We start from the raw sequence: 22,688 nt of genomic DNA on the forward strand, positions 1-22,688 counted from the left end.
AGTGGGAGCTGTCACCCATCAGCCACATGATGAACTCCCAGAAATAAGATCTGCTATTTACTAATGTCATCTGGAGAGGTGCTCTCCTGTGGCCAATGGCTGAGAGTCCCCAGTGACATCTCTATAAAGTCATTACAGGATCCCGGCCGGGGGTAATAGCTTTCTAATAGCTGGGCTCATCCACGCGTGACGTGGTCTCCCCGGCCTCTCCGCTAATCCCCGGTAATAGAGCGCCAGAACATTAACCCCAGCAATCTATGGAGGAAATCCCCAGGATGTGGAGTCCTGGCCGGGCTGCCTGTCTGTGCAGATACATATTTCTGCTTAGATACATATTTGAGTTTCCAGTGCTGGAAGCTTTTGGACTTTGGCTGCTGTTTTTGCACAGGACTGACGCCTGGCGCCTGCTGATGGTGGGAGAGATACTGGAATCCCACGTGATTGTGAGAAGCCAGTCACCAGGAGTGCAGAGAGAGTGCAGGAGACAGGCCAAAAAAGGGCCAGGCTTGGAGACAGCCCTCCCCCACTGTGTGTGTGTGGGAGCCAGGAGCCATTGCTGCAGCTGCACTGAGAGCCCTGGTAGAGCCGCTGCCATCCCTGCTGCCATCCCAGCCTCCTCCAGCTGTCTGCAGGTCGGTCATTTGGGGTTCAGATCAGACTAATTGCACACACTAATCTCACACAGGGGAAGCAGCAGCTCTTTGTAGCCATCTACATTGCCGTACAGGTGGGGGGCAGTGGAAAAGGGGTTAAACAGTTTGATATAAAAAAAAAAAAATTAAGGGTAAATGCAAAAAAAAAAAGCAGAAGGGTTATTGGAGATATGCACCGATTAGGGTGGGGTACAAGTTTGCAAAAGTGAAAAGTGGCACAAAAGTTTTTTATAGGAAGGGGTTTAATGGGCACAGTGACACTGGAGGTTGGGGGGGGCACAGTGTGACACTGGAGTTGGGGGGGGCACAGTGTGACACTGGAGGTTGGGGGGGGCACAGTGTGACACTGGAGTTGGGGGGGGCACAGTGTGACACTGGAGGTTGGGGGGGGCACAGTGTGACACTGGAGTTGGGGGGGGCACAGTGTGACACTGGAGGTTGGGGGGGCAGTGTGACACTGGAGGTTGGGGGGGCAGTGTGACACTGGATGGGGGGGGGCGCAGTGTGACACTGGATGGGGGGGGCACAGTGTGACACTGGAGGTTGGGGGGGGCGCAGTGTGACACTTCACTGGTTCCAAATAACTTGCGGCTTTCTCTACTACACAGGAGTTGGCAATGACGCCAGTGGGCAGGGGATAGGGGACCCCCAACATTCCAGGCAGGATGGGGGGTGGTTGTAGTGTAATACATGGCCACCTCTGCCCCTCTCCTATCTGCTCTTATCTGTCACACAGAGAGGAGGGGGCCCAGGTACCAGCACAGGGTCAGCCCTGAATCATCGCAGATAACTCCTATCATGGCCCCTCACTGCAACCTCGGCCAAGTGGCGTCTAATAGTCACCACTGTCCTCTCCAAAACAGACAATTCCCCAGCATGGTGTCAATAACCAGAGAGGGGGAGGGAATCATCTGAGTAGCACTTCATTTATAACACTTATTAATAATAATATTATGTTTATTTTATGTAGGTGTTATTATTGTTTGTAATTAATTTATTATTTATTTACATAGCACCATTGATTCCATGGTGCTGTACATGAGTTACTATTAAATAGGATATTAAAAAATATCATTCGTGTAATTAGCAAGTCATCCCTTATTTGCTTATTATTCATTAATCTAATGTATAAATGAATACCAATCTAGTATTTATTGATGAACACTAACACCTACAGCTGTCTATGTATTAATCATACTCTATTTTATTACTAACATTTCTTTTACATATACCTGAAAAAAAAAATAAAATAAGTGAAATAAGAGCATGATCACACCTAAAGAGAAACCCAACCATCATGAGAAGTAATACTGAACTGCAGTGAAGACCATGTCATGTTACTATTCATGCTCCCTCATTATTTGGAGAGATCATTTTAATATATATATATATATATATATATATATATATATTAGAAAATTCCTGCATTGTCGTCCTATATTTCTAAAAGAGAAAAATTGCACTATACATTTATTATTTCGGAGGTTAAAACACAATTGTCGGGAATCCCTGATGTAGGGGGAAGATGGATCATATGTAGGTGGGAGAAGTGAGAGAATAAAAGCTGCAGGAATAGTACAGGATCCTGCGAGGAGATGATGGGAGTGATTGCACTGAGCTCCCCAGAAGTCTTGGCTTTTGGCTTCTGTTTCTTCTCATTGTGAAGACCTCATCAATCTGCCCGATCACCGCTGCCACCAATCATCCTGATCATTTGTGTCAGTCCTTAATTGCTTGCAACAGCTCTATAACTACCACCCATTACAGATAGTTATACTGGTACACTTTGTATTTAAAATAAATAAAATATACATTTGTGTGTGTATATGTATGTATGTGTGTATGTATATATATATATATATATATATATATATATATATATATATATATATATATATATATATATATATATGTGTTAATCTGCCTCTTTATTTTTTTTTTGTAATCCAATTCTATACACATTGATGATAAAAAAAAAAATATATAGTTGCTGTTATCTTATTGCTTTTTTTTTTTACTAGTGCTGATGTAAATCTTTACTATTAAATTAACTCTTATAAATTCGTTATTTAATCAAAATGCATCTTGCAACTATAATTACTTATTTTATTTATGCTATTTCTTCAAAATACCTTTCACAATGGGGGTAATAATAGTAACACTCTGAATGGAATTTTAAAGGATGAAGATAACGACAAAATATAATTAAAATAATAATTTTATTCTTTTAAAATTCCATTCAGATATTAAAACTATTGTGAAACTAATGCTAAAGGAATAAAATATGAACAATGCTATCATTAATAATATTTTGAGTGGTATTATTATTATTATTATTATTATTATTATTATTATTATGACCCATATTGCAACAGGAATTCTAAAGGAATAAACTAAACAATGGTGATGATATTATTATTATTATTATTATTATTATTTATTATTATTAGTTTGTTTTTATTCCTTTATTATGTATTTCAGACTGAAAGAAATTTAAAAGGAGTAAAATACAAAAAATAATTTCGTAACTAGAAATTCCGTAGTAGTAACATATTAATAACTATTAAAATGTGACTATGATTTGTTACAAGTATTCTGTCAGTAACTATTCATATATCAATATAGTTATTAGTGATAATTATTCAAGAGTAGTAATATATATTTGCAACTATTAATAAATGTATGACATTTCTAAAATCATTTGTTATACTATAATGTATCATATTAGAATATTATTTTTTAGGATTATTGCTTAATTGCATTATTCAGTGTAGTATTATGTTACTGTCGCGTTATTTTTATTACTATTTTGCTGCTGTATTACTATAATTGTCATTATGATTTATCTCTGTTGCATTATTATATCACTGTTGCATTAATAATAATAATAATAATTAATAATGCAGCAGCTATTTATTATTATATCACTGATGCAGTACTATTCTGTTCCTCCTTTTATAATTCCATGCTTCCTTGCACACATTGGACCCTCACACCTCTGCAGGTTTTGGGGTCCTGGCTGGGGGTCCCTGGGTGACATAATGATGCTTGGAGCCATTTTGGTGGCTTTTCTCTGCAATGTTGGTGCTGATTGTCCCTCCATAATGGCAGCCCACCACCCTGCAGCCCCTGTGACTTGGATTTCCTCATTAATTAATGGGATTGTATTTAGGGTCTGATGTGATTTGTGGTCTTAATGTTGGGGGGGGGGGTCACCTGTGTGTTGCCCCCCCCACCCTGCTGACTCCTGTCTCTCTCTCTGCCCCACCCTGCTGACTCCTGCCTGTCTGCCCCGCCCTGCTGACTCCTGCCTGTCTGCCCCGCCCTGCTGACTCCTGTCTCTCTCTCTGCCCCGCCCTGCTGACTCCTGTCTCTCTCTCTGCCCCGCCCTGCTGACTCCTGTCTCTCTCTCTGCCCTGTAGGAGTCCGGTATAAAGCCCCGGCAGCCGGGGGTGGTCTCTCCTCCTCCTCCTCACAGCTCTGCACACAGGATGGATGCGGTGGCTCTGCGGGGATCTGACCTCCTGCACTGGTGATCGCTGGAGATCTCTGGGTGAGGGCACATCAGGACCGTAGTGGAGAAGATCCGCTCCGGAGCGCGGAGCCGCCGTGCGGGATGTACCAGAGCCTGGCGATGACGGCCAATCACGGCCCCCCGGCGTATGACGGGGCCGGGGGCTTCATGCACAGCGCCGCCTCTCCGGTGTACGTCCCCAGCAGCAGGGTGTCCTCCATGATCCCCAGCCTGCCTTACCTGCAGGCCGGCGGGCACAGCCAGCAGGGCAGCCCGGGAGCCGGCCACAACATGTGGGCTGCCCAGGCGGAGAGCTACCCCCCCAGCAGCAGCAGCGCCCCCCACCAGCCCGTGTCCCCCCGCTTCGCCTTCTCCTCCAGCCCCCCCATCAGCGCAGCCGCCTCCAGAGAGGTCTCCTACAGCGGCGGCCCCCTGCCCATCACCACCAATGGCCGGGAGCAGTATGGCCGGGGGCTGGGGGCCGCCTACTCCAGCCCCTACCCGGCCTATGTGGCCCAGGACATGGGCTCTGCCTGGACTACCTCTCCATTCGACAGCTCCATGCTCCACAACCTGCAGAACAGAGGGGGGCCCGGGACCCCCAGACACCCCAACATAGGTAAGACCCGCTCTCCTCACAGCAGGCTCAGGGCTAGTGCTCAAAATGGTAATCTCAGCAAATTATATATATAATCTCCTGTCTAATATCTGTATTGTATCCGGTCTGTGATTTATCTGATATGCAAATGATTGTAAAAAAAAAATACAAACAGATCAGCAGACGAGGGGTTAACTGTTCTATCTATGCAACTAATAACATAAGGCTTGTGATATAAATGTAATTTTATCTTTGTAATATCTTGTCTCTCATCTCTGTTCATGTAATATCTGTTATCTCTTATAAATCTCTTTTCTGTCTCTATAGAGGACTGTTCACACTGCGGTCAGGTTTCCTATAGGTCTCTCTATAGAGGACTGTTCACACTGTGGTCAGGTTTCCTATAGGTCTCTCTATAGAGGACTGTTCACACTGTGGTCAGGTTTCCTATAGGTCTCTCTATAGAGGACTGTTCACACTGCAGTCAGGTTTCCTATATGTCTCTCTATAGAGGACTGTTCACACTGCGGTCAGGTTTCCTATAGGTCTCTCTATAGAGGACTGTTCACACTGTGGTCAGGTTTCCTATATGTCTCTCTATAGAGGACTGTTCACACTGTGGTCAGGTTTCCTATAGGTCTCTCTATAGAGGACTGTTCACACTGCAGTCAGGTTTCCTATATGTCTCTCTATAGAGGACTGTTCACACTGCGGTCAGGTTTCCTATAGGTCTCTCTATAGAGGACTGTTCACACTGTGGTCAGGTTTCCTATATGTCTCTCTATAGAGGACTGTTCACACTGTGGTCAGGTTTCCTATAGGTCTCTCTATAGAGGACTGTTCACACTGCAGTCAGGTTTCCTATATGTCTCTCTATAGAGGACTGTTCACACTGCGGTCAGGTTTCCTATGTCTCTCTATAGAGGACTGTTCATACGGTCAGGTTTCCTATAGGTCTCTCTATAGAGGACTGTTCACACTGCGGTCAGGTTTCCTATAGGTCTCTCTATAGAGGACTGTTCACACTGCGGTCAGGTTTCCCTTTTCTCTTTATGCCATTCCCTGCAGTTCGCTCTGTGGAATAATGCCTGTGATTATAAAAGAACAATTATCTGTCTCCCATGTATCGAATATCCATCTTCTATCCTGTCTATCTCTAGATCACATCTTTCTAAGATCTATATCTAAAGAAAACCTAGAATGCGGTAATAGATCATGTCCAGCCGCCTAATGCCACATATGGGAATGGACCTCACAGCAGTGTCGCCATGTCCGATCATCTGTATAGAAGGGATGATAGACTTCTGTTGCACAAAAAATGTATGGGCAGCAAATTCTATTTATTGCATTAATAGGTCTTATTTTAGACATTTTTAGAATAAATGTCATATGAGTGTGTGTAATATAAATATATAAAATCCGCGCACTAATAATAAACCCAATATATGTATGTATAAAATGGTGCGTAGTATACATTATACAAATGTCTCTTTCTAGTAGATCTGTGTTTACAGAATGTGTCGGTGGGAAACAGATGAAATATTCTTATTTATGTTCAAAAAAATCCTAAACATTGTTATCTACCATCTTGGCAATTTTATATTTTCTAGTCTTTCTTTCTTTTTTTCTCCCTTTCTTTCTTTTTTTTCTCTTTCTTTCTTTTTTTTCTCTTTCTTTCTTTTTTTTCTCTTTCTTTCTTTTTTTTTCTCCCTTTCTTTCTTTTTTTTTCTCCCTTTCTTTCTTTCTTTTTTTTTCTCCCTTTCTTTCTTTCTTTTTTTTTCTCCCTTTCTTTCTTTTTTTTTCTCCCTTTCTTTCTTTCTTTTTTTCTCCCTTTCTTTCTTTCTTTTTTTCTCCCTTTCTTTCTTTCTTTTTTTCTCCCTTTCTTTCTTTCTTTTTCTCTCCCTTTCTTTTTCTCTCCCTTTCTTTCTTTCTTTTTCTCTCCCTTTCTTTTTCTCTCCCTTTCTTTTTCTCTCCCTTTCTTTTTCTCTCCCTTTCTTTTTCTCTCCCTTTCTTTTTCTCTCCCTTTCTTTTTCTCTCCCTTTCTTTTTCTCTCCCTTTCTTTTTCTCTCCCTTTCTTTTTCTCTCCCTTTCTTTTTCTCTCCCTTTCTTTTTCTCTCCCTTTCTTTTTCTCTCCCTTTCTTTTTCTCTCCCTTTCTTTTTCTCTCCCTTTCTTTTTCTCTCCCTTTCTTTTTCTCTCCCTTTCTTTTTCTCTCCCTTTCTTTTTCTCTCCCTTTCTTTTTCTCTCCCTTTCTTTTTCTCTCCCTTTCTTTTTCTCTCCCTTTCTTTTTCTCTCCCTTTCTTTTTCTCTCCCTTTCTTTTTCTCTCCCTTTCTTTTTCTCTCCCTTTCTTTTTCTCTCCCTTTCTTTTTCTCTCCCTTTCTTTTTCTCTCCCTTTCTTTTTCTCTCCCTTTCTTTTTTTATATATATATATATATATATATATATATATTTATTTATTTTCACATAGAGGAAATAATGCAATATTAGATATGTTAAAAATTATTGTGACATAAGCTGAAGTGCCTGTACTCCAGCGCAGACAGTTTATAGAGGAGTCTGTGATAATACCTTGCTGGGATTTTTGCATTTGAATTTTTTCCTTTTCAGTGTATTGTATAGAAATTGTCTCTTTACCTCTCTCTCCACACACTATATCTGTATGTTGTACACAGCACAGGCTGGGCTCTCGACACTTGTTCTGTGCACCAGTTGAGTTTGTACAAAGATCTGAGTGAAAGTTTATCCCCCTTTATGTAAATAATGTAATACATGATGTCAGACAAGAAAAAGCCCCAGTGGCTCCATTGTTGGGTGCAGATTGGCGGAAAGTGAATTACAGACATATAATAATCTCACTGGGAACTGGAAATATTTATTTTATCAAATGTCTCATCTAGTTGTGTATCAATTGGCTAAATACTTATTTTCTGTCTATCTATTTGTTTATCTATTTATCCATTATCTATATTCCATCGATTTGTATATTTATCTATTAGCTATTATTTATGCATTATCTATTAATTTGATCTATCTTCTATCGTAATTTTTGTGACTTTCTTAAAGGGGATGTCTGGTTTTAAAGAAAATTAACTTTACGTAGTCTCTTAGGGAATTCTGTATTACAGGGGGATTTCTTACAAGGGAGTATGGATGATTGGGGTGGAGAATAACTACAACTCTTAGGCTCTGTGCACACACTGCGGATTTTGCTGCGGTGTACAGTACCATGATTCCCTATGGGAATCAAAAAAAGCAGTGCAGACAGTGTGGAATTTTCTGAGCGGATTATCTGCGGTTTCTAAACCACAGAAAGAAATGACATGTCAATTCTTTCTGCGGATTCCGCTGCGGTTTGCCATCTCCTCCATTGTAGAGATGATGAACTGCAGGGCAAAACCGCAGAGCAATCCGCAGGTAAAATTGCAGGTCTTTTTTTACAAAATCCGCGCAGATGAATCCGCAGCATGTGCACACAGCCTTAGGGTGTGTGCACACGCTGCAGATTGATCCGCGCGGGTTTTGCAAAAGACATGCGGTTTTACCTGCGGATTAGGCTGCGGTTTTGCCCTGCAGTTTATCATCTCTACAATGGAGGAGATGGCAAACCGCAGCGGAATCCGCAGAAAGAATTGACATGTCATTTCTTTCTGTGGTTTAGAAACCGCAGGAAAACCGCATGGAAAAATCTGCACCGTCTGCACTGCAGTTTACGTTTTCCCATAGGATATTATGGTACTGTACACCGCAGCATGTGCACACAGCCTTAGGACTTTATTCCCACAGTGCAGACTTGTGCGCGGTCATATCACCTCTGCGCACAGACACTTTCTCCCAGATACGACGCTCTACTTTCCTTTCTCTATATATGAAATTTTGCCAACAAATCCTTTAGTGTTTTTGACTTGCATAAATACCATAAATTCTATGTATTCAATGGAAATCAGATGTAGCACTATAGGGGCTTCATGTCCGGGTTGTTTGTTGTATAATCGTTTTTGGCTCGATCTCGAGCAATGGCAACTAAATGGATGAACAATCTGTAGGAAGATCGATCTTGTGCAAGTCTAGACGGGTCCACCGTGGTCTCCAGCTCCCTATACGAGGGCCTCAGCATTACCGACTCGGTGTAATGCTTCATCTCCCCTGTGGTGGTGCTGCAGTTAAATTGAACACTTACTAAAATAGGAAAGATTGTAGAGGATTCCAGATCTTAAAAGAATGTGGTTTGTTTTTTTTTTTTTTTTGGAAAGGATTGGCTTTTAATCATTGGCTCATCTTGAAAAGACCTGTAAAGTGAGGAGGGGTCTCTCTGTTGGTAGAGATTTACCACTGCTTGTACAAATGCACATTGACAAGATAGGTGATAACTTGCTGATTGGTGAGGGTCTACATGAGGTTGGTCATGTACAGCAATCTGATGGTCCTGCACACAATGGATGTTTTTTTTTTTTGTTTGTTTTTTTTTTTTTTTCTATAGTCAGAGGAGGCACTCCAGAGCAGGATCATTGGGGGTCCCAGCGGAGGTTAGGTGATCACTTGCATTTTTGGCGCAGATCCCTTTTAATAAGTTTCTACATATGGAATGAAAGATAACACAGGTCAACGAAAAAAATTTTTTTTTCTGGTGTCCAAAATATTTTAATGAATTTGGGGTATTTTTGGGGTGCTGATTCTGAATATGTCATCAGTTTTGCCAGATTGGCTCAAGTTTTTGAGATTTTTGGTATCTTATTTATAGCACTTGTTGGTAAATGCGACGCATCATCTCATTAATTTCTTTGGATTAGTACTTGAACTGAGCAGTTCTCAATATAGTTTTGTGTTAATTAGTGTTCTAAAAGTTTGTTCATAGCTTGATTTTTGCACTAACTTTATGTTGTTGTCTGTTTTCCAGTGAAAAGCATGAACTCATCATGAAGAAGTTGTCTTAACGATCCAGACTCATTCTGTTACATTTGTGGTGAATATACACTGCCAAAACATAGAAGAAACATAACACACTTCGTAAAAAAAGTGTATTTTGCCTATTTTGGGGTTATGCTTGGGGACCAAGACAAGTTTTGGGCACCACACATAGTGTGCAAAGCATGTATCGAATTATTACGAAAATGGAGCAAAGGACAAAGAAAAAGCTTCAAATTTGGTGTTCCAATGGTGTGGAGAGAGCCAAAAAATCATCATGATGACTGTTATTTCTGTGCAGTGCAAGTGCAAGGATTCAATAAGCATAAGAAACGAAAATGGGAGTAACATGGAATCTGCAAGAAGGCCTGTCCCTCATTGTGAAGATGTGCCTGTACCTGTGTTTACCATAAATAACAGTCATCATGATGATTTTTTGGCTCTCTCCACACCATTGGAACACCAAATTTGAAGCTTTTTCTTTGTCCTTTGCTCCATTTTCGTAATAATTCGATACATGCTTTGCACACTATGTGTGGTGCCCAAAACTTGTCTTGGTCCCCAAGCATAACCCCAAAATAGGCAAAATACACTTTTTTTACGAAGTGTGTTATGTTTCTTCTATGTTTTGGCAGTGTATATTCACCACAAATGTAACAGAATGAGTCTGGATCGTTAAGACAACTTCTTCATGATGAGTTCATGCTTTTCACTGGAAAACAGACAACAACATAAAGTTAGTGCAAAAATCAAGCTATGAACAAACTTTTAGAACACTAATTAACACAAAACTATATTGAGAACTGCTCAGTTCAAGTACTAATCCAAAGAAATTAATGAGATGATGCGTCGCATTTACCAACAAGTGCTATAAATAAGATACCAAAAATCTCAAAAACTTGAGCCAATCTGGCAAAACTGATGACATATTCAGAATCAGCACCCCAAAAATACCCTAAATTCGATGAAATATCTTTGGCACCAAAAATGCTGTTGACCAGTGTAATCTATAAATGGTGATAATATTGGCAGCTACAACAGCGCCACCTATCTGCCATTACCTGTTACTGCATCCTGTTCTGGTATAAAATAACCACAAGGACAATAACCACTATAAAGCTCTTTATTAACATCTTATAAAATGCTGCAAATAATCAAATCGGATAAATCCGCCACAACCAGCCATTGGTTTATAGGTTCCTCCAACCAGGGAAACCCATAGTTCCCACTTGTATCTATAAAGTTCTTCATTAGTCTTGTTCAAGTTACTATTGTAACAGTCCCCAAAAAATAGACAAAAATGTTCATATTCAAAGGCTACGTGCCCTTCTATGGATGCCCTATGACTGCGTAAAATGACGCCGTAATGCAGTCATGGGCGCACAGCCTCATCGTTTTTTTTTTTACCAAGACGGACGAGTGCCGATTTCCAGGTTCCTGTTATTTTATGCATATTTCCCCTTTAACGTTAAATTGTCAACTCTCCATATTTATTTTCCCATCATTTACACCCATATTGCAAATAAATGAGCAGAGGATGTGTGTGAAGGGGTTCCCATTATCGCCTTATCTGCCTTTAAGCTTTTTAGGATTCCAAAGCCGGGTCAAATATCTTTTTATTTCCTTTTTTTTTTTTTTTTTCTCGGGAGATAGATATTTTTTTTTTTTTCGGGTTTAAACTTTTTTTTTCTTCTAAAAAAAAACAAAAAAAAAAACACCCTTTTAAATTCCTAGACAAGGAGTGTGGAAAAAAAAAAAAAAAAATATATATATATATATATATATATATATATATATATATATATATATATATATATATATATATATATATATATTTTTATTTTTTTTCCGGGTTTAAACTTTTTTTTTCTTCTAAAAAAAAAACAAAAAAAAAAAACACCCTTTTAAATTCCTAGACAAGGAGTGTGGAAAAAAATAAATTATATATATATATATATATATATATATATATATATATATATATATATATATATATATATATATATAATTTATTTTTTTCCACACTCCTTGTCTAGGAATTTAAAAGGGTGTTTTTTTTTTTTGTTTTTTTTTTAGAAGAAAAAAAAAGTTTAAACCCGGAAAAAAAATAAAAATAAAAATAAAAATATATATATATATATATATATATATATATATATATATATATATATATATATATATTCCATGTAAAAGAATATATAAAGTTTCAGAAAACCTAAAGATAATCGTAAAATCCAACTTTTTTTTTTTTTTTTGCAAATTGAATGGCTGCACAATCCCAGAAAAAAGCGTCTAAAATAAAACAGAGTAAATTAAAAAAATTTGTATATTTATAAACTTTTTTTTTCCATGAAACTTTATATATTTTTATATTAAATACTAAGATTTTGTATTCTACTTTGTCTGAAATTTTTCTTTTTTTTTTTTTTTTTTTTTCCCCTTAAAATATATATATATATATATATATATATATATATATATATATATATATATATATACACACTGCTCAAAAAGATAAAGGGAACACTAAAATACAACATCCTGTGTTAGTGTTCCCTTTATTTATTTGAGTGGTATATAGATATTTTTTTAATATATTGATTTCTGATATTATATATTTTTTTTTTTTTACTGATTTTAAAACCTCCATCATAATTTAAAAAAAACCTAAAATAATACAGTATATCCTAAAAAAATAAGTACATATTTTCTTCTTGCTACTATTTCATTTTAACCATTCATGCGACACTCATTAGTCTCTTGCTATTAGATGCGCTATGTTTTGCTCTTACTTTGCGGATGTTTTTATTCCATGAGGTTTAGTAACTTGCATATATTTTATATAGATTTTTTTCTAGCAGTGTGCAAAACTGTGATGAGAATAATATAATAAAATACGGAGGGTGATGTGGAGTCCCAGACAAATCTTCCTCTAGGCTATAGATACAGCCTTGCATAGAACTATTACAGAATGATTTATTGTGTTTTTGGGCATTTTTAATGTTTTCATTCTGTTTTATAGTTATTTTATTTCTTTAGAATTGTCTAATAAATGTAAATATAATTTTATTCTTTTATTTATACCTTAGCTACTGTACATAATTGTAAAAAGAGCAGAGTAAGGCTTTTTTTTTTTTTTTTTTTAATTCCTACCTTTTAGATACCATATGAAGTGTCAATAGTAAATATATATATATATATATATATATATATATATATATATATATACACTATATACCTAAAAGATCATCCATTTTGCTCTTTACCCCTTTTCATGGGTTTTCTATCTGAAAAATGTCATTCAGATAGGAACCCCTATGAAGCCATAGAGTACAATGAGACAAGCTGCCTTCACAAGTTTTAGGTTTTTTTTTTTTTTTTTTTTCTTTTGCTGTTTCGCTCTACTCCATGGCTCCATCAGAGGTTTCATGGAAATCTCTAAATCCATTATTATTATTTTTTTTAATGGCTTCAGATGAAATATCCAACAGAGGGGGGGGGGGGGCAAAATCTGAATGTCCTTTAGCTGAAAACACTCTTCCTCCTGGCTCCACCATGTTTAATTTGGAGGGGCCGGTGCCTCTGGTGGCGGCTTATCTCTAGGATTGGGTGTGTCGGAATCCCTAACACGCCCAAGTCTTCATTCTAGACTCACACATACAAATTTTAGATAGTTAGGCAATTTTTCCAGTTTGGCCTCCTTCCATCTAAAGGATGACATTAGGCCCAGGTCCATGTCTTGGGACACGTTAACAAGAGTATTTGGTAATTATTGGCTTTTGAGTCATTGTTTTATCCTGACCACTTGGGGATTAATGGGGCATAAAAGTGTCCCAACTAATTTCAAAGGAGAAGAGATGCTATCAGTTCAAGTCTACTGTGGTGTCGTCTATCCAGGTCTTTCTTCTACTGGGGGTCAAGAGTGAAGAGGCCGTCTGGGGCGGTTTTGGATAATTGTTGTGTATTGTTGCAATCCACAAACCATTCCAGCTAAATCTAATTATGCTAAACCAGGGCCATTTGCAAAAGAATGGAGTCAATGTGGTGTAGGAGTCAGGGGTAAATCAACAGTTTGGCTTTTAATGAGCTTTCTTACTTGACTTTGCAATCCGGTTGTGATGGTCTTCAAAGAAGACCTCATTCAATGCGGTAACATGGCAAACAGAAGCTCCGGGGGCCCATTCCTTCATTACATGAAATCAAAACTTGTGATTTCCAAAAAAAAAAAAAGTTTAGAGAAGGGTGGGGACGGGTATTGTCTGGTTGGTGACAACTTCTTTGCGAGTGAGAGTTGGTAGAACATAATTTTTATTAAGTCTTTTCTGGAGTGCTTTTGAGACGTTTTTAGCCAGTTCTATTAGTTTTTTCTTGTGTTTTTACTGTTGTGTTCTGTATTCTATTTACTTATTTTTAACTTCATTCAACTGTGAAGATAGCACTAGCGCTTTTTTTTTTTTTTTTCTTTACCCAAAACGCTCAAAGGACGCCCTCTGTTTTGGAAAATCTAGAAAAACCCGAATAAAGGACGGGGGTCGCATCGTTTTAAACACGTCTCGTTTTCAGAACCTTGAAACGATTAAATGCTGAAAAGCCTGAACAAATGGTTTTCACCTAGCAATGCAAATTATCATTCTTGTGAACGTTTCTTGCTTTCTCTGGTGGGTTTCAGAACGGAACTGCCACCTTTTATGTTGTGTTTTTTGGTGTTTTTCATTTGCGTCTTATTAATAATCTTTTTTATATAGCGCTAACATATTCCGCAGCGCTTTACAGTTTGCACACATTATCATCACTGTCCCCGATGGGGCTCACAATCTAAATTCCCTATCAGTATGTCTTTAGAATGTGAGAGGAAACCAGAGTACCTGGAGGATTCGAACCCAGGACCCTCTGAGCCACCGTGCCACCCCTTATTCTTCCTTTTTAATTCTCTCCTTTTTTAAAAATCTATTTTATGTGTGTGCCTGATATTTGTTTTTCTTATGTTCACCATTGTGGGCAGGGTCAGTGATTCCAGATTTTTTTTTTTTTTTTGGTTTATTCATCAAGGGAAACAAATACATTTATACTAAATTTCAGGAGTGTTTTTATATATACCTGATACTTTGGCACAATTTTTGCTAATTGTTTTTGCAGAACATGCAACTTATTATTTTTATTTTTTTTTTTCTCATTAAATTTCGTACAAAGTTCATGAACCACGTTTGCATTTCAAACCAATAAGATGAACTTATTTATACTCAATATTAATATCAATATAAATTATAACTATTATATTAATATTGTATTAATATTGAGCAGAATTAAGTATGCTGATATCCACCTATATATCGTTTGAACCTGAGTACAGCCCCTTCTGTATATCATATGAGCCCCCACAGCCCCTTATACGCTGCAGGAGCCCCACACGGCCTCCCTATATATACGCTGCAGGAGCCCCCCACACGGCCTCCCTATATATACGCTGCAGGAGCCCCCCACACGGCCTCCCTATATATACGCTGCAGGAGCCCCCCACACGGCCTCCCTATATATACGCTGCAGGAGCCCCCCACACGGCCTCCCTATATATACGCTGCAGGAGCCCCCCACACGGCCTCCCTATATATACGCTGCAGGAGCCCCCCACACGGCCTCCCTATATATACGCTGCAGGAGCCCCCCACACGGCCTCCCTATACTGTATATACTGCATTAGGGCCCCCATGGCGTCCCTTCGTGCAGCATGTCACACCCATGTGCAGCACCCCCATAGCCACATAGCATATATGGAGACGGCGGGCACGGTGCGGCCCGTGGACCTCTAGTTTCCAGCCTCACGCCTGTCTCTGTGCGCGGGCTGCACTTTGCCCAGATCTGGTGTAAAGACATCAGCAAATAGAAGAAAAAAAAGTGGCTTCAAATAATCGCAAAAGATGAATCTGTATTTTGGAGGTGACAGACTAAAAACCGTACCTATTGTTATAAAAAAAGGTTTTTGTGTTAAAATGTATTTTTTTAAATTTTTGCCACTTTTTTTTTATTTTTATTTATTTTTTTTAATCTCAAAATCTGTGTTAAAAACAAAACTAAAATTAAATCTTGCGACTCTCACACTGGCCAGTAGAGCTTTCTAGACTCCTTGTTTCAGAAAACAACAATTCATAGATTCCATCTTTTGTATTGAAGAATCAAATGTATAAAAGTCATTGTGAAGTGAGGAGGTTGAGGTGAGCTGTGACATCACATATGGTGAATCCTGTGTTATCTACTGTATATAGAGGTGTTATCAGACATTGTACAGGAGGAGGAGGTGAGCTGTGACATCTATTGTGTATGGTGGATCCTGTGTGATCAGCTGCATATGGAGCTGTTGCCAGTCTTTGTAGCCCTGTCTTGGAAGTTTGAGTTTAAACAATCCCCAGTGATCAGTGTGAAATTGCAAGATTACTAATGATGATATAATAAAATAATATTGCCAGCATTTGATAAAAAAAAAACAAAAAAAAAAAACACACACCCATAAAAACCTGAATTACACATTTGTTCATTTTCTGATGATGGCTTCCCTTTAAATCCATGTGCTTTTAGGCTAAAAATAACTTTTCACAATTTGGCTTCATCAACATATTTGCACATTTTGACTTTTACAGTCTCTTTACTTCCCTGACTCTCTGTGGCTGCAGAATGAGTTAACTCAGAATCCTTCAGTGAGCGCATTCTGGCAGCGAGTTTACAATGATTTTATGTCTTTTTCTGAGCGCCTCTCAACTGATTTACCAACTAATACTTACATATAGGTTTTACATGTAAGTTCAGCTCAACTTTGATGTGGTTTGTAGTCATAATTAATCTCAGAAAAGGCAGATAAAAGCATTACAACCTCTTATGTTAACAGATCCTCGGTGAAGTCATTCTGCAAGTTTTCAATAAAATTCAATGGCAGAAATAAAAAGATTTTAAGCCCCAAATCCATGCATTTAAATGCAAAACAAAAGCCTTCAAAATTGTCATTGGCCGTCGCCTGGCCCGGCCCGTTACATTGACTTCATCGTATCATTTCCACGCAGTTATTAAAGTAATCTGTGATATAATCCAGGGATCTGCTGACCTCCGCATGCCTCCAGGTTCCCACAGCCGCACGAGGTGATCACCTTCCTATCCAATCACAGACTGTACATCCATATCGCATATTGCTTTATCAATACCCCGGGGCCATAAACCAGTGATAATCCCAGGAAATTACTTGCTGAGAGAATGACAATCCAGTAGCAAAGTGCAAAATTCTATAAACTGTGAAAGGGGAAGGAAAAAAAAAAAAAAAGTATCTGTGTATTGTGTGCTGCCATGGAAACAGATGGATGCGAATAATAATCGAACAAAGTCTAATCATTCCGTAGGGAAAAGTCCTGGAACTTCCTAATAGACTTTGTCTTTCATTTTCTCACTATTTTTCAATCTTTTCTGCTTGCAGTCACTGAATGAGAACTTTCCTGTTTCCAGCCAGGATTACCTGATATTGAAAATTTGCCACAGTTGTATCCAGTGTTGACAAACACATTAATATCCAATGTATCAGCTCAGAGAATTGTCTTTACTGGATACATTTTGAAAGGTATTAGGTCTATAGAGGTTGTTAATGGGCAGAGAGTTGCAAAAACTTTGTAAACTTTTTTTTTTAAATAAATTTAACAGGCATTGATTAAACCTTTCGTTTAAAGGGGTTGTCCAGTTTTGGTATATGGATGTTAGAGTGAGATGCCCCGCTCAGAACTTTCTTCTATAATTGAGAAGCAATGGTGGATCCAGTCTATTTCTACATTTACATTTTATTTGCAGTGTTCATTTGTTATAGATGGAGGGAAAGCTTTAAGGGTATCCATTTGGCTGGCGGGGGGTTAAAATAGTGTCCTTCAGGTCTCTGTTGGGGTCCATGTCGTAGCTAAAGTCAAATGGGGGGTCCCCATGAAAAATGTAGACCTATGAGCCCTTGTAGTGTTCTAGATTTCTATAATTTGTGTTCCTCCATCCTGGCCCCTTCCTGTAATAATGTCCAGCATCCTGGATGTCACAATTTCTGTGGGATACAGTGATGGACAGCTCCTATCCTGTGGCGTGCTGGGCTGTCGGTACTTTCACAGCTCGGTTGACCTAACTGAGTGGGGGGTGCTGAGACTTCCACAGGTGCTCCCTGTTCTGGGTAATTGCCCTGCTATTTAGGTGAGCTGTCTGGCCCAGATCACTGCCAGATGAAAGCTTGTTCTAAGCTTGTGATCTCCAGTGTGTTCGCCTGATCCCTGTGCTGTAAGTTCTGATCTGCTGCTGCTGACTGTTGGACCGTGTTCAGACTACCCGTTTGCTATTACCCCTTTGCTTATCCGCTATTTCTCTAGTACTCTGACCCTGGCTTGTGACCTGACTTACGACTTCATATTTTCACTTGGTCTACTACGTGATCTTTTGGTATTGACCCTGGAACGTTTGACTTCGCTGATTCACAGCCTGGCCGTGGGTTGTGACTAGCGTCACACTGGCCGCTTCCAGTAATAATGACCCTGGGCTCTATGCTACAACAAGGTTTCTGATCCTAGGCCCCTTCCGGGTATAATGGCCCCTTCCTGGTATGTCCCCCATCCTGTGCCTCATGCTGTAAAAATGTTCCAGATTCTGGGTCTCTTCCTGGTATAGTATCCGCCCCTTCCTTGTAGATATGCCCCCCTATCCTAAGCCTCTTGCTGGTATATATCCCCATCTTCCTATAATGCCCCCCCATCCTGGCCCATTAGATTATTCAGCACATTTTAAAAAGAAATATTAAATTATTTTGCTCACCTTCTCACACTTCCACGACATGTGGCGTCCTCCTCTATACCTGATGCAGAAGATGGCACTTCGATGTGCCGGCATGGGCGGCTCATGATGTCACAGCCATGTGCTGCCCGTCACTGGCAAGCTGACATCTGCTGTCAGCCTCTGATTGGCCGGCAGTGTGTATTACAGTGTAGTTTGCTGGCGGTTCTCTGCACTGCAAAACATTCCAGCTGAATGTGCATCCGAGGACGTCCATCTAGGTGACATTGCCACTGTCATAGGCGGGCCCCTGTGCTGCTCGAGTTCAGCTTAAAAATTCCTTTGCTGCTAAAAATTTTTTTAATATGGTTTGTTTACTTTTTTACATACACAGTCGTGGCCAAAAGTGGTGGTACCCTTGAAATTGTTTTAGAAAATGAGGTATTTCTCCCAAGAACATTTTTGTAATTACACCTTTTCTTATACACATGTTTATTTCCTTTGTGTGAATTGTAATATCACAGAAATGGTGGGAAAAAAAACAACTTGGACATAATTTCACACAAAAGCCCCCCAAAATGGATCGGATAAATGGGTTGTCAACTTTCCAAAATTATGGGTAAACAACTTTGTTTTAAGCATGTGATGCTCGTTCAAACTCACCTGTGGCAAGTAACAGGTGTGGGCAATATTAGTGTCACCTGAAACCAGATAAAAAGGGGAGACGTTGACTCAATCTTTGCATTGTGTCTGTGTGTGCCAGACTAAGCATGGAGAACAAAGAGGGGAAGAGAACTGTCTTGAGAACTTGAGAACCAAAACTGTTGAAAAATATCAACAATCTCAAGGTTAGAAGTCCATCTCCAGAGATCTTGTACCTTTGTTCAGTGTGCAACATAATCAAGAAGTTTACAACCCATGGCACTGTAGCCAATCTCCCTGGATGTGGACGGCAGAGAAAAATTGAAATGAAAGATTGAAACACTGGATGGTGGATAAGAAGCCCCAATAAAGTTCCATATAAATTCAACCTGTCTTTCAGGGTGCATCACTGTCTGCATGAACTGTCCGTCCACATTTAAATGAAATGCTATGGCAGGAGACCCAGGAAGACCCAACTGCTGGCACAGACATAAAGCTAGACTGCAGTTTGCCAAAATATATGTAAGCAAAAATCCTTCTGGGAAAGGGTCTTGTGGACTGATGAGACCCAAGCAAGATAGAGCTTTTAGGTAAAGCACATCATTCTACTGATTACCGAAAACAGAATGAGGCCTATGAAGAAAAGAACACAATACATACAGTCAAATATGGTGGAGGTTCATAGATGTTTTAGGGTTGTTTTGCTGCCTCTAGCACTGGGTGCCTTGGCTGTGTGCCAGGTGTCATGAAATCTGAGGATTACCAAAGGATTTAGGGTCACAATATAGTGCCCAGAGTCAGAAAGCTGGGCTTTTCATCCTAGGTCATGGGTCTTCCAGCAGGACAATGACTCCAAACATTCTTCAAGAAGCCCCCCCCAAAATGGATGAAAACAAAATGCTGGAGAGCTCTGAAGTGGCAACAATTAGTCCAGATTTAAATGTCAATGAACACATGTGGAGAGATCTTAAAATTGCAGCAGTTTACCCATTTTGGGAGTTTTGTGTGAAATTTTCTCCGATTTTGTCGTTTTTTTTTTTTTTTTTTCTGCACTTGTTTTTTGTGTGTTGTTCCAATACACACCGGAAATAAACAGGCGTATAACAAAACATCGGTAACTACAATAATCTTCTGGGAGGAATACTTACTTTTCTGGAACAATTTCAAGAATGTCAACACTTTTGGCCATGATGTGAAATTAAGAGACCACTTTTCAAATTTTCAGTTTGTCTGATTTCTCTCTATTTTTGAGTAAAATGTAAATTGCTCTTTAATTCTATAAACTACTGACATGTCTTCGAATTTCCAAGCCATACATTTTGTATTTTCAAAAAATGAGAAATGGTCAAAATAACAAAAAAAAGCAGAGTGCTTACAGACCTCAAATAATGCAAAGAAAACAAGTTCATAATCATTTAGAAACAACAACACTAATGTTTTAACTCGGGAAGATTGCTTCATCTCAGTGCAAAATTTAAAGAGGCTGTACAAAAACGGCTTTCATCCAGCAATACTGCCACACCAGTCTGTGTTCCATTCTCCGCTCATCCACAGGTGCTGCTCATTCTCCCATTGCCATTTTTTGCTCATTTCTGAATGGTCTGCGATTTCCTTCCTGCGTACCTCCATGGATGTATTAGTGCTGCATTTGGTGTTTCCAGGTAGGGAAGAGGTTATCTGCACACTTTGCCCGATCAATACAGATCCCTGTGTATTTATTAGCCCGGGGCCATGGCACATTCGCAGCAGATCGATAGCAACTCATTGTGGGTTAATTATCACTAAATAAACGCGCACGTCTCAAAGTTCAGCCGGCGCAACAGAGGGCAAAGCCAGGGAAGTCTGATTGATCTGCGCAGGGCAGGTGGGGAGTTTGTACCCTTCGTAATTCTGCTCTTATCTGACGCTCGGCCTATCTAATAATGGATGTCATTTAAGATAAAAAGTTCAACCAATTGATTCGGAAAAGCCCAGAGATATTTCTCCCAAATGCCTTCGGAGGTCTTGGGTCAGATACCATTTTCTTGCATGGGAGAAGGTATTTTATAAGCAGCAACTTTAGGTAATGGCACCATGAAAAGGTCCTGATCTGTTATTATAATAATAATCTTTATTTTTATATAGCGCTAACATATTCCGCAGCGCTTTACAGATTGCACACATTATCATCACTGTCCCCGATGGGGCTCACAATCTAAATTCCCTATCAGTATGTCTTTGGAGTGTGGGAGGAAACCCACGCAAACACGAGGAGAACATACAAACTCCTTGCAGATGTTGTCCTTGGTGGGATTCGAACCACTGAACCACCGTGCTGCCCTATGTTATATGTAATGTACAGATAAATGGAGGCTAAAGATACTGTACAGTCATGACCAAACGTTTGGAGACTGACACAAATTTAGGCTTTCATATTATGCTGCTTCATTTTATTGTTTTTAGTCATATTTTTGTCTGACTACTGAAGTACAATTATAAACATTTTTTGTACTTTCTGTAAAGACTCAATATTTAAAGTTAACCATTATTTTTTTCATACTTCTGCCCTTTGCCCTGACAAAAGTCTGCGCCTTACTGTGCATGCAGATGCACTGACTCCTGCCTGCTGCCATTCCAGAGCAAGCTCTGCACTGGTGTTGAACCATTCCCAAAGCTGAGTACTCTGAAGGAGACGATCCTTACACTTGCAAGACTTTCTTGGGCCCCTTGAAGCCTTCTTTCAAATTTATGAACCTATCTTTTTGGAGTTATTGATGATTTCAAAAGTGATTTTAGGGGCAATCTTGCAAGCAGCAATGTCCTTTCCTGTAAAGCCCTTTCTAGTCAAAGAAATTCTGACAGCAGGTGTTTCCTTGGAGGTAACAATAATAGAAGAAAAATGGTTAGCAGCATGACAGTGATATCAGCTTCCTTGTTAACACTTTATCCTGAGCTGAGATTATTGAAATTATGTAGGCAGTCCATATTGTGGCAAGGCTGAAATTCAGCAGATATGTTTTGTTTGATTAAGTTAATTTTCATGGAAAGGAAGAATGGTGTAACTACAGTCTGATGGGTCCAGGTGCAAAATTTGGATCTGGACCCCTATCTGCATGTTGGACAAATGTATGGGCCCTTGCAGCATTTTAGACCCTAGAGAGACACATGTTCACCCCCTATGTGATAATGTCCTCCATCCTAGCTCTTTCCCATAACAAGTACCCCATCCTGGCCCCTTCCTATAATAATCCTGTGCAACTTCCATTAATAATGTTCCCTGTCCTTGGACCTTCCATTAAAAATGCCCTTCATCCTCGGGCCCCATCCTAAAACAATATCCCCCATCCAGGTAAAATGTCCATCCATTCCTGGTACAATATCCATCCATCCTGGGCCTCTTCCTGGTACAATGTCCCACTTGGGGGACCATTGCTTTCTTCAGCACAATTTAAAAATGATTTTTCTTACGTTCCCAGCTCCCACGACGTGTGGCGTCGTCCTCTATGGCCAGTGCAGAAGCTGGCAGCTGACTTCAATGTGCCAGCACAGGCAGCGCACAACGTCACTGCCATGCACCGCCTGTCACAGGGAAGCCAACATCTGTTGGTATCCTCTGAATGGCTGGCAGCATG

The 22,688-nt window shown here is 39.5% G+C and overlaps 1 protein-coding gene across 4 annotated transcripts in view; it reads left to right on the top strand.

The window, feature by feature from the left end:
* GATA4 (GATA binding protein 4) overlaps positions 1–22,688 on the top strand; it is a 62,213-nt gene that overhangs the window by 24,393 nt on the left and 15,132 nt on the right. For 3 of the 4 annotated variants that reach the window (XM_073586387.1, XM_073586386.1, XM_073586389.1), the window contains exon 2: positions 4,076–4,786. In XM_073586387.1, the coding sequence (XP_073442488.1) occupies positions 4,270–4,786 (517 nt within the window). In that variant the 5' untranslated portion in view covers positions 4,076–4,269. Of the gene's footprint in view, positions 1–500; positions 633–4,075; positions 4,787–22,688 lie in introns of those variants that run through there. The other variant, XM_073586388.1, reaches the window with a different exon arrangement.

This window comes from Dendrobates tinctorius, unplaced genomic scaffold, assembly GCF_039654945.1.
Source record: "Dendrobates tinctorius isolate UK_male_01 unplaced genomic scaffold, ASM3965494v1 ptg000093l, whole genome shotgun sequence".
NCBI lineage: Eukaryota > Metazoa > Chordata > Amphibia > Anura > Dendrobatidae > Dendrobates > Dendrobates tinctorius.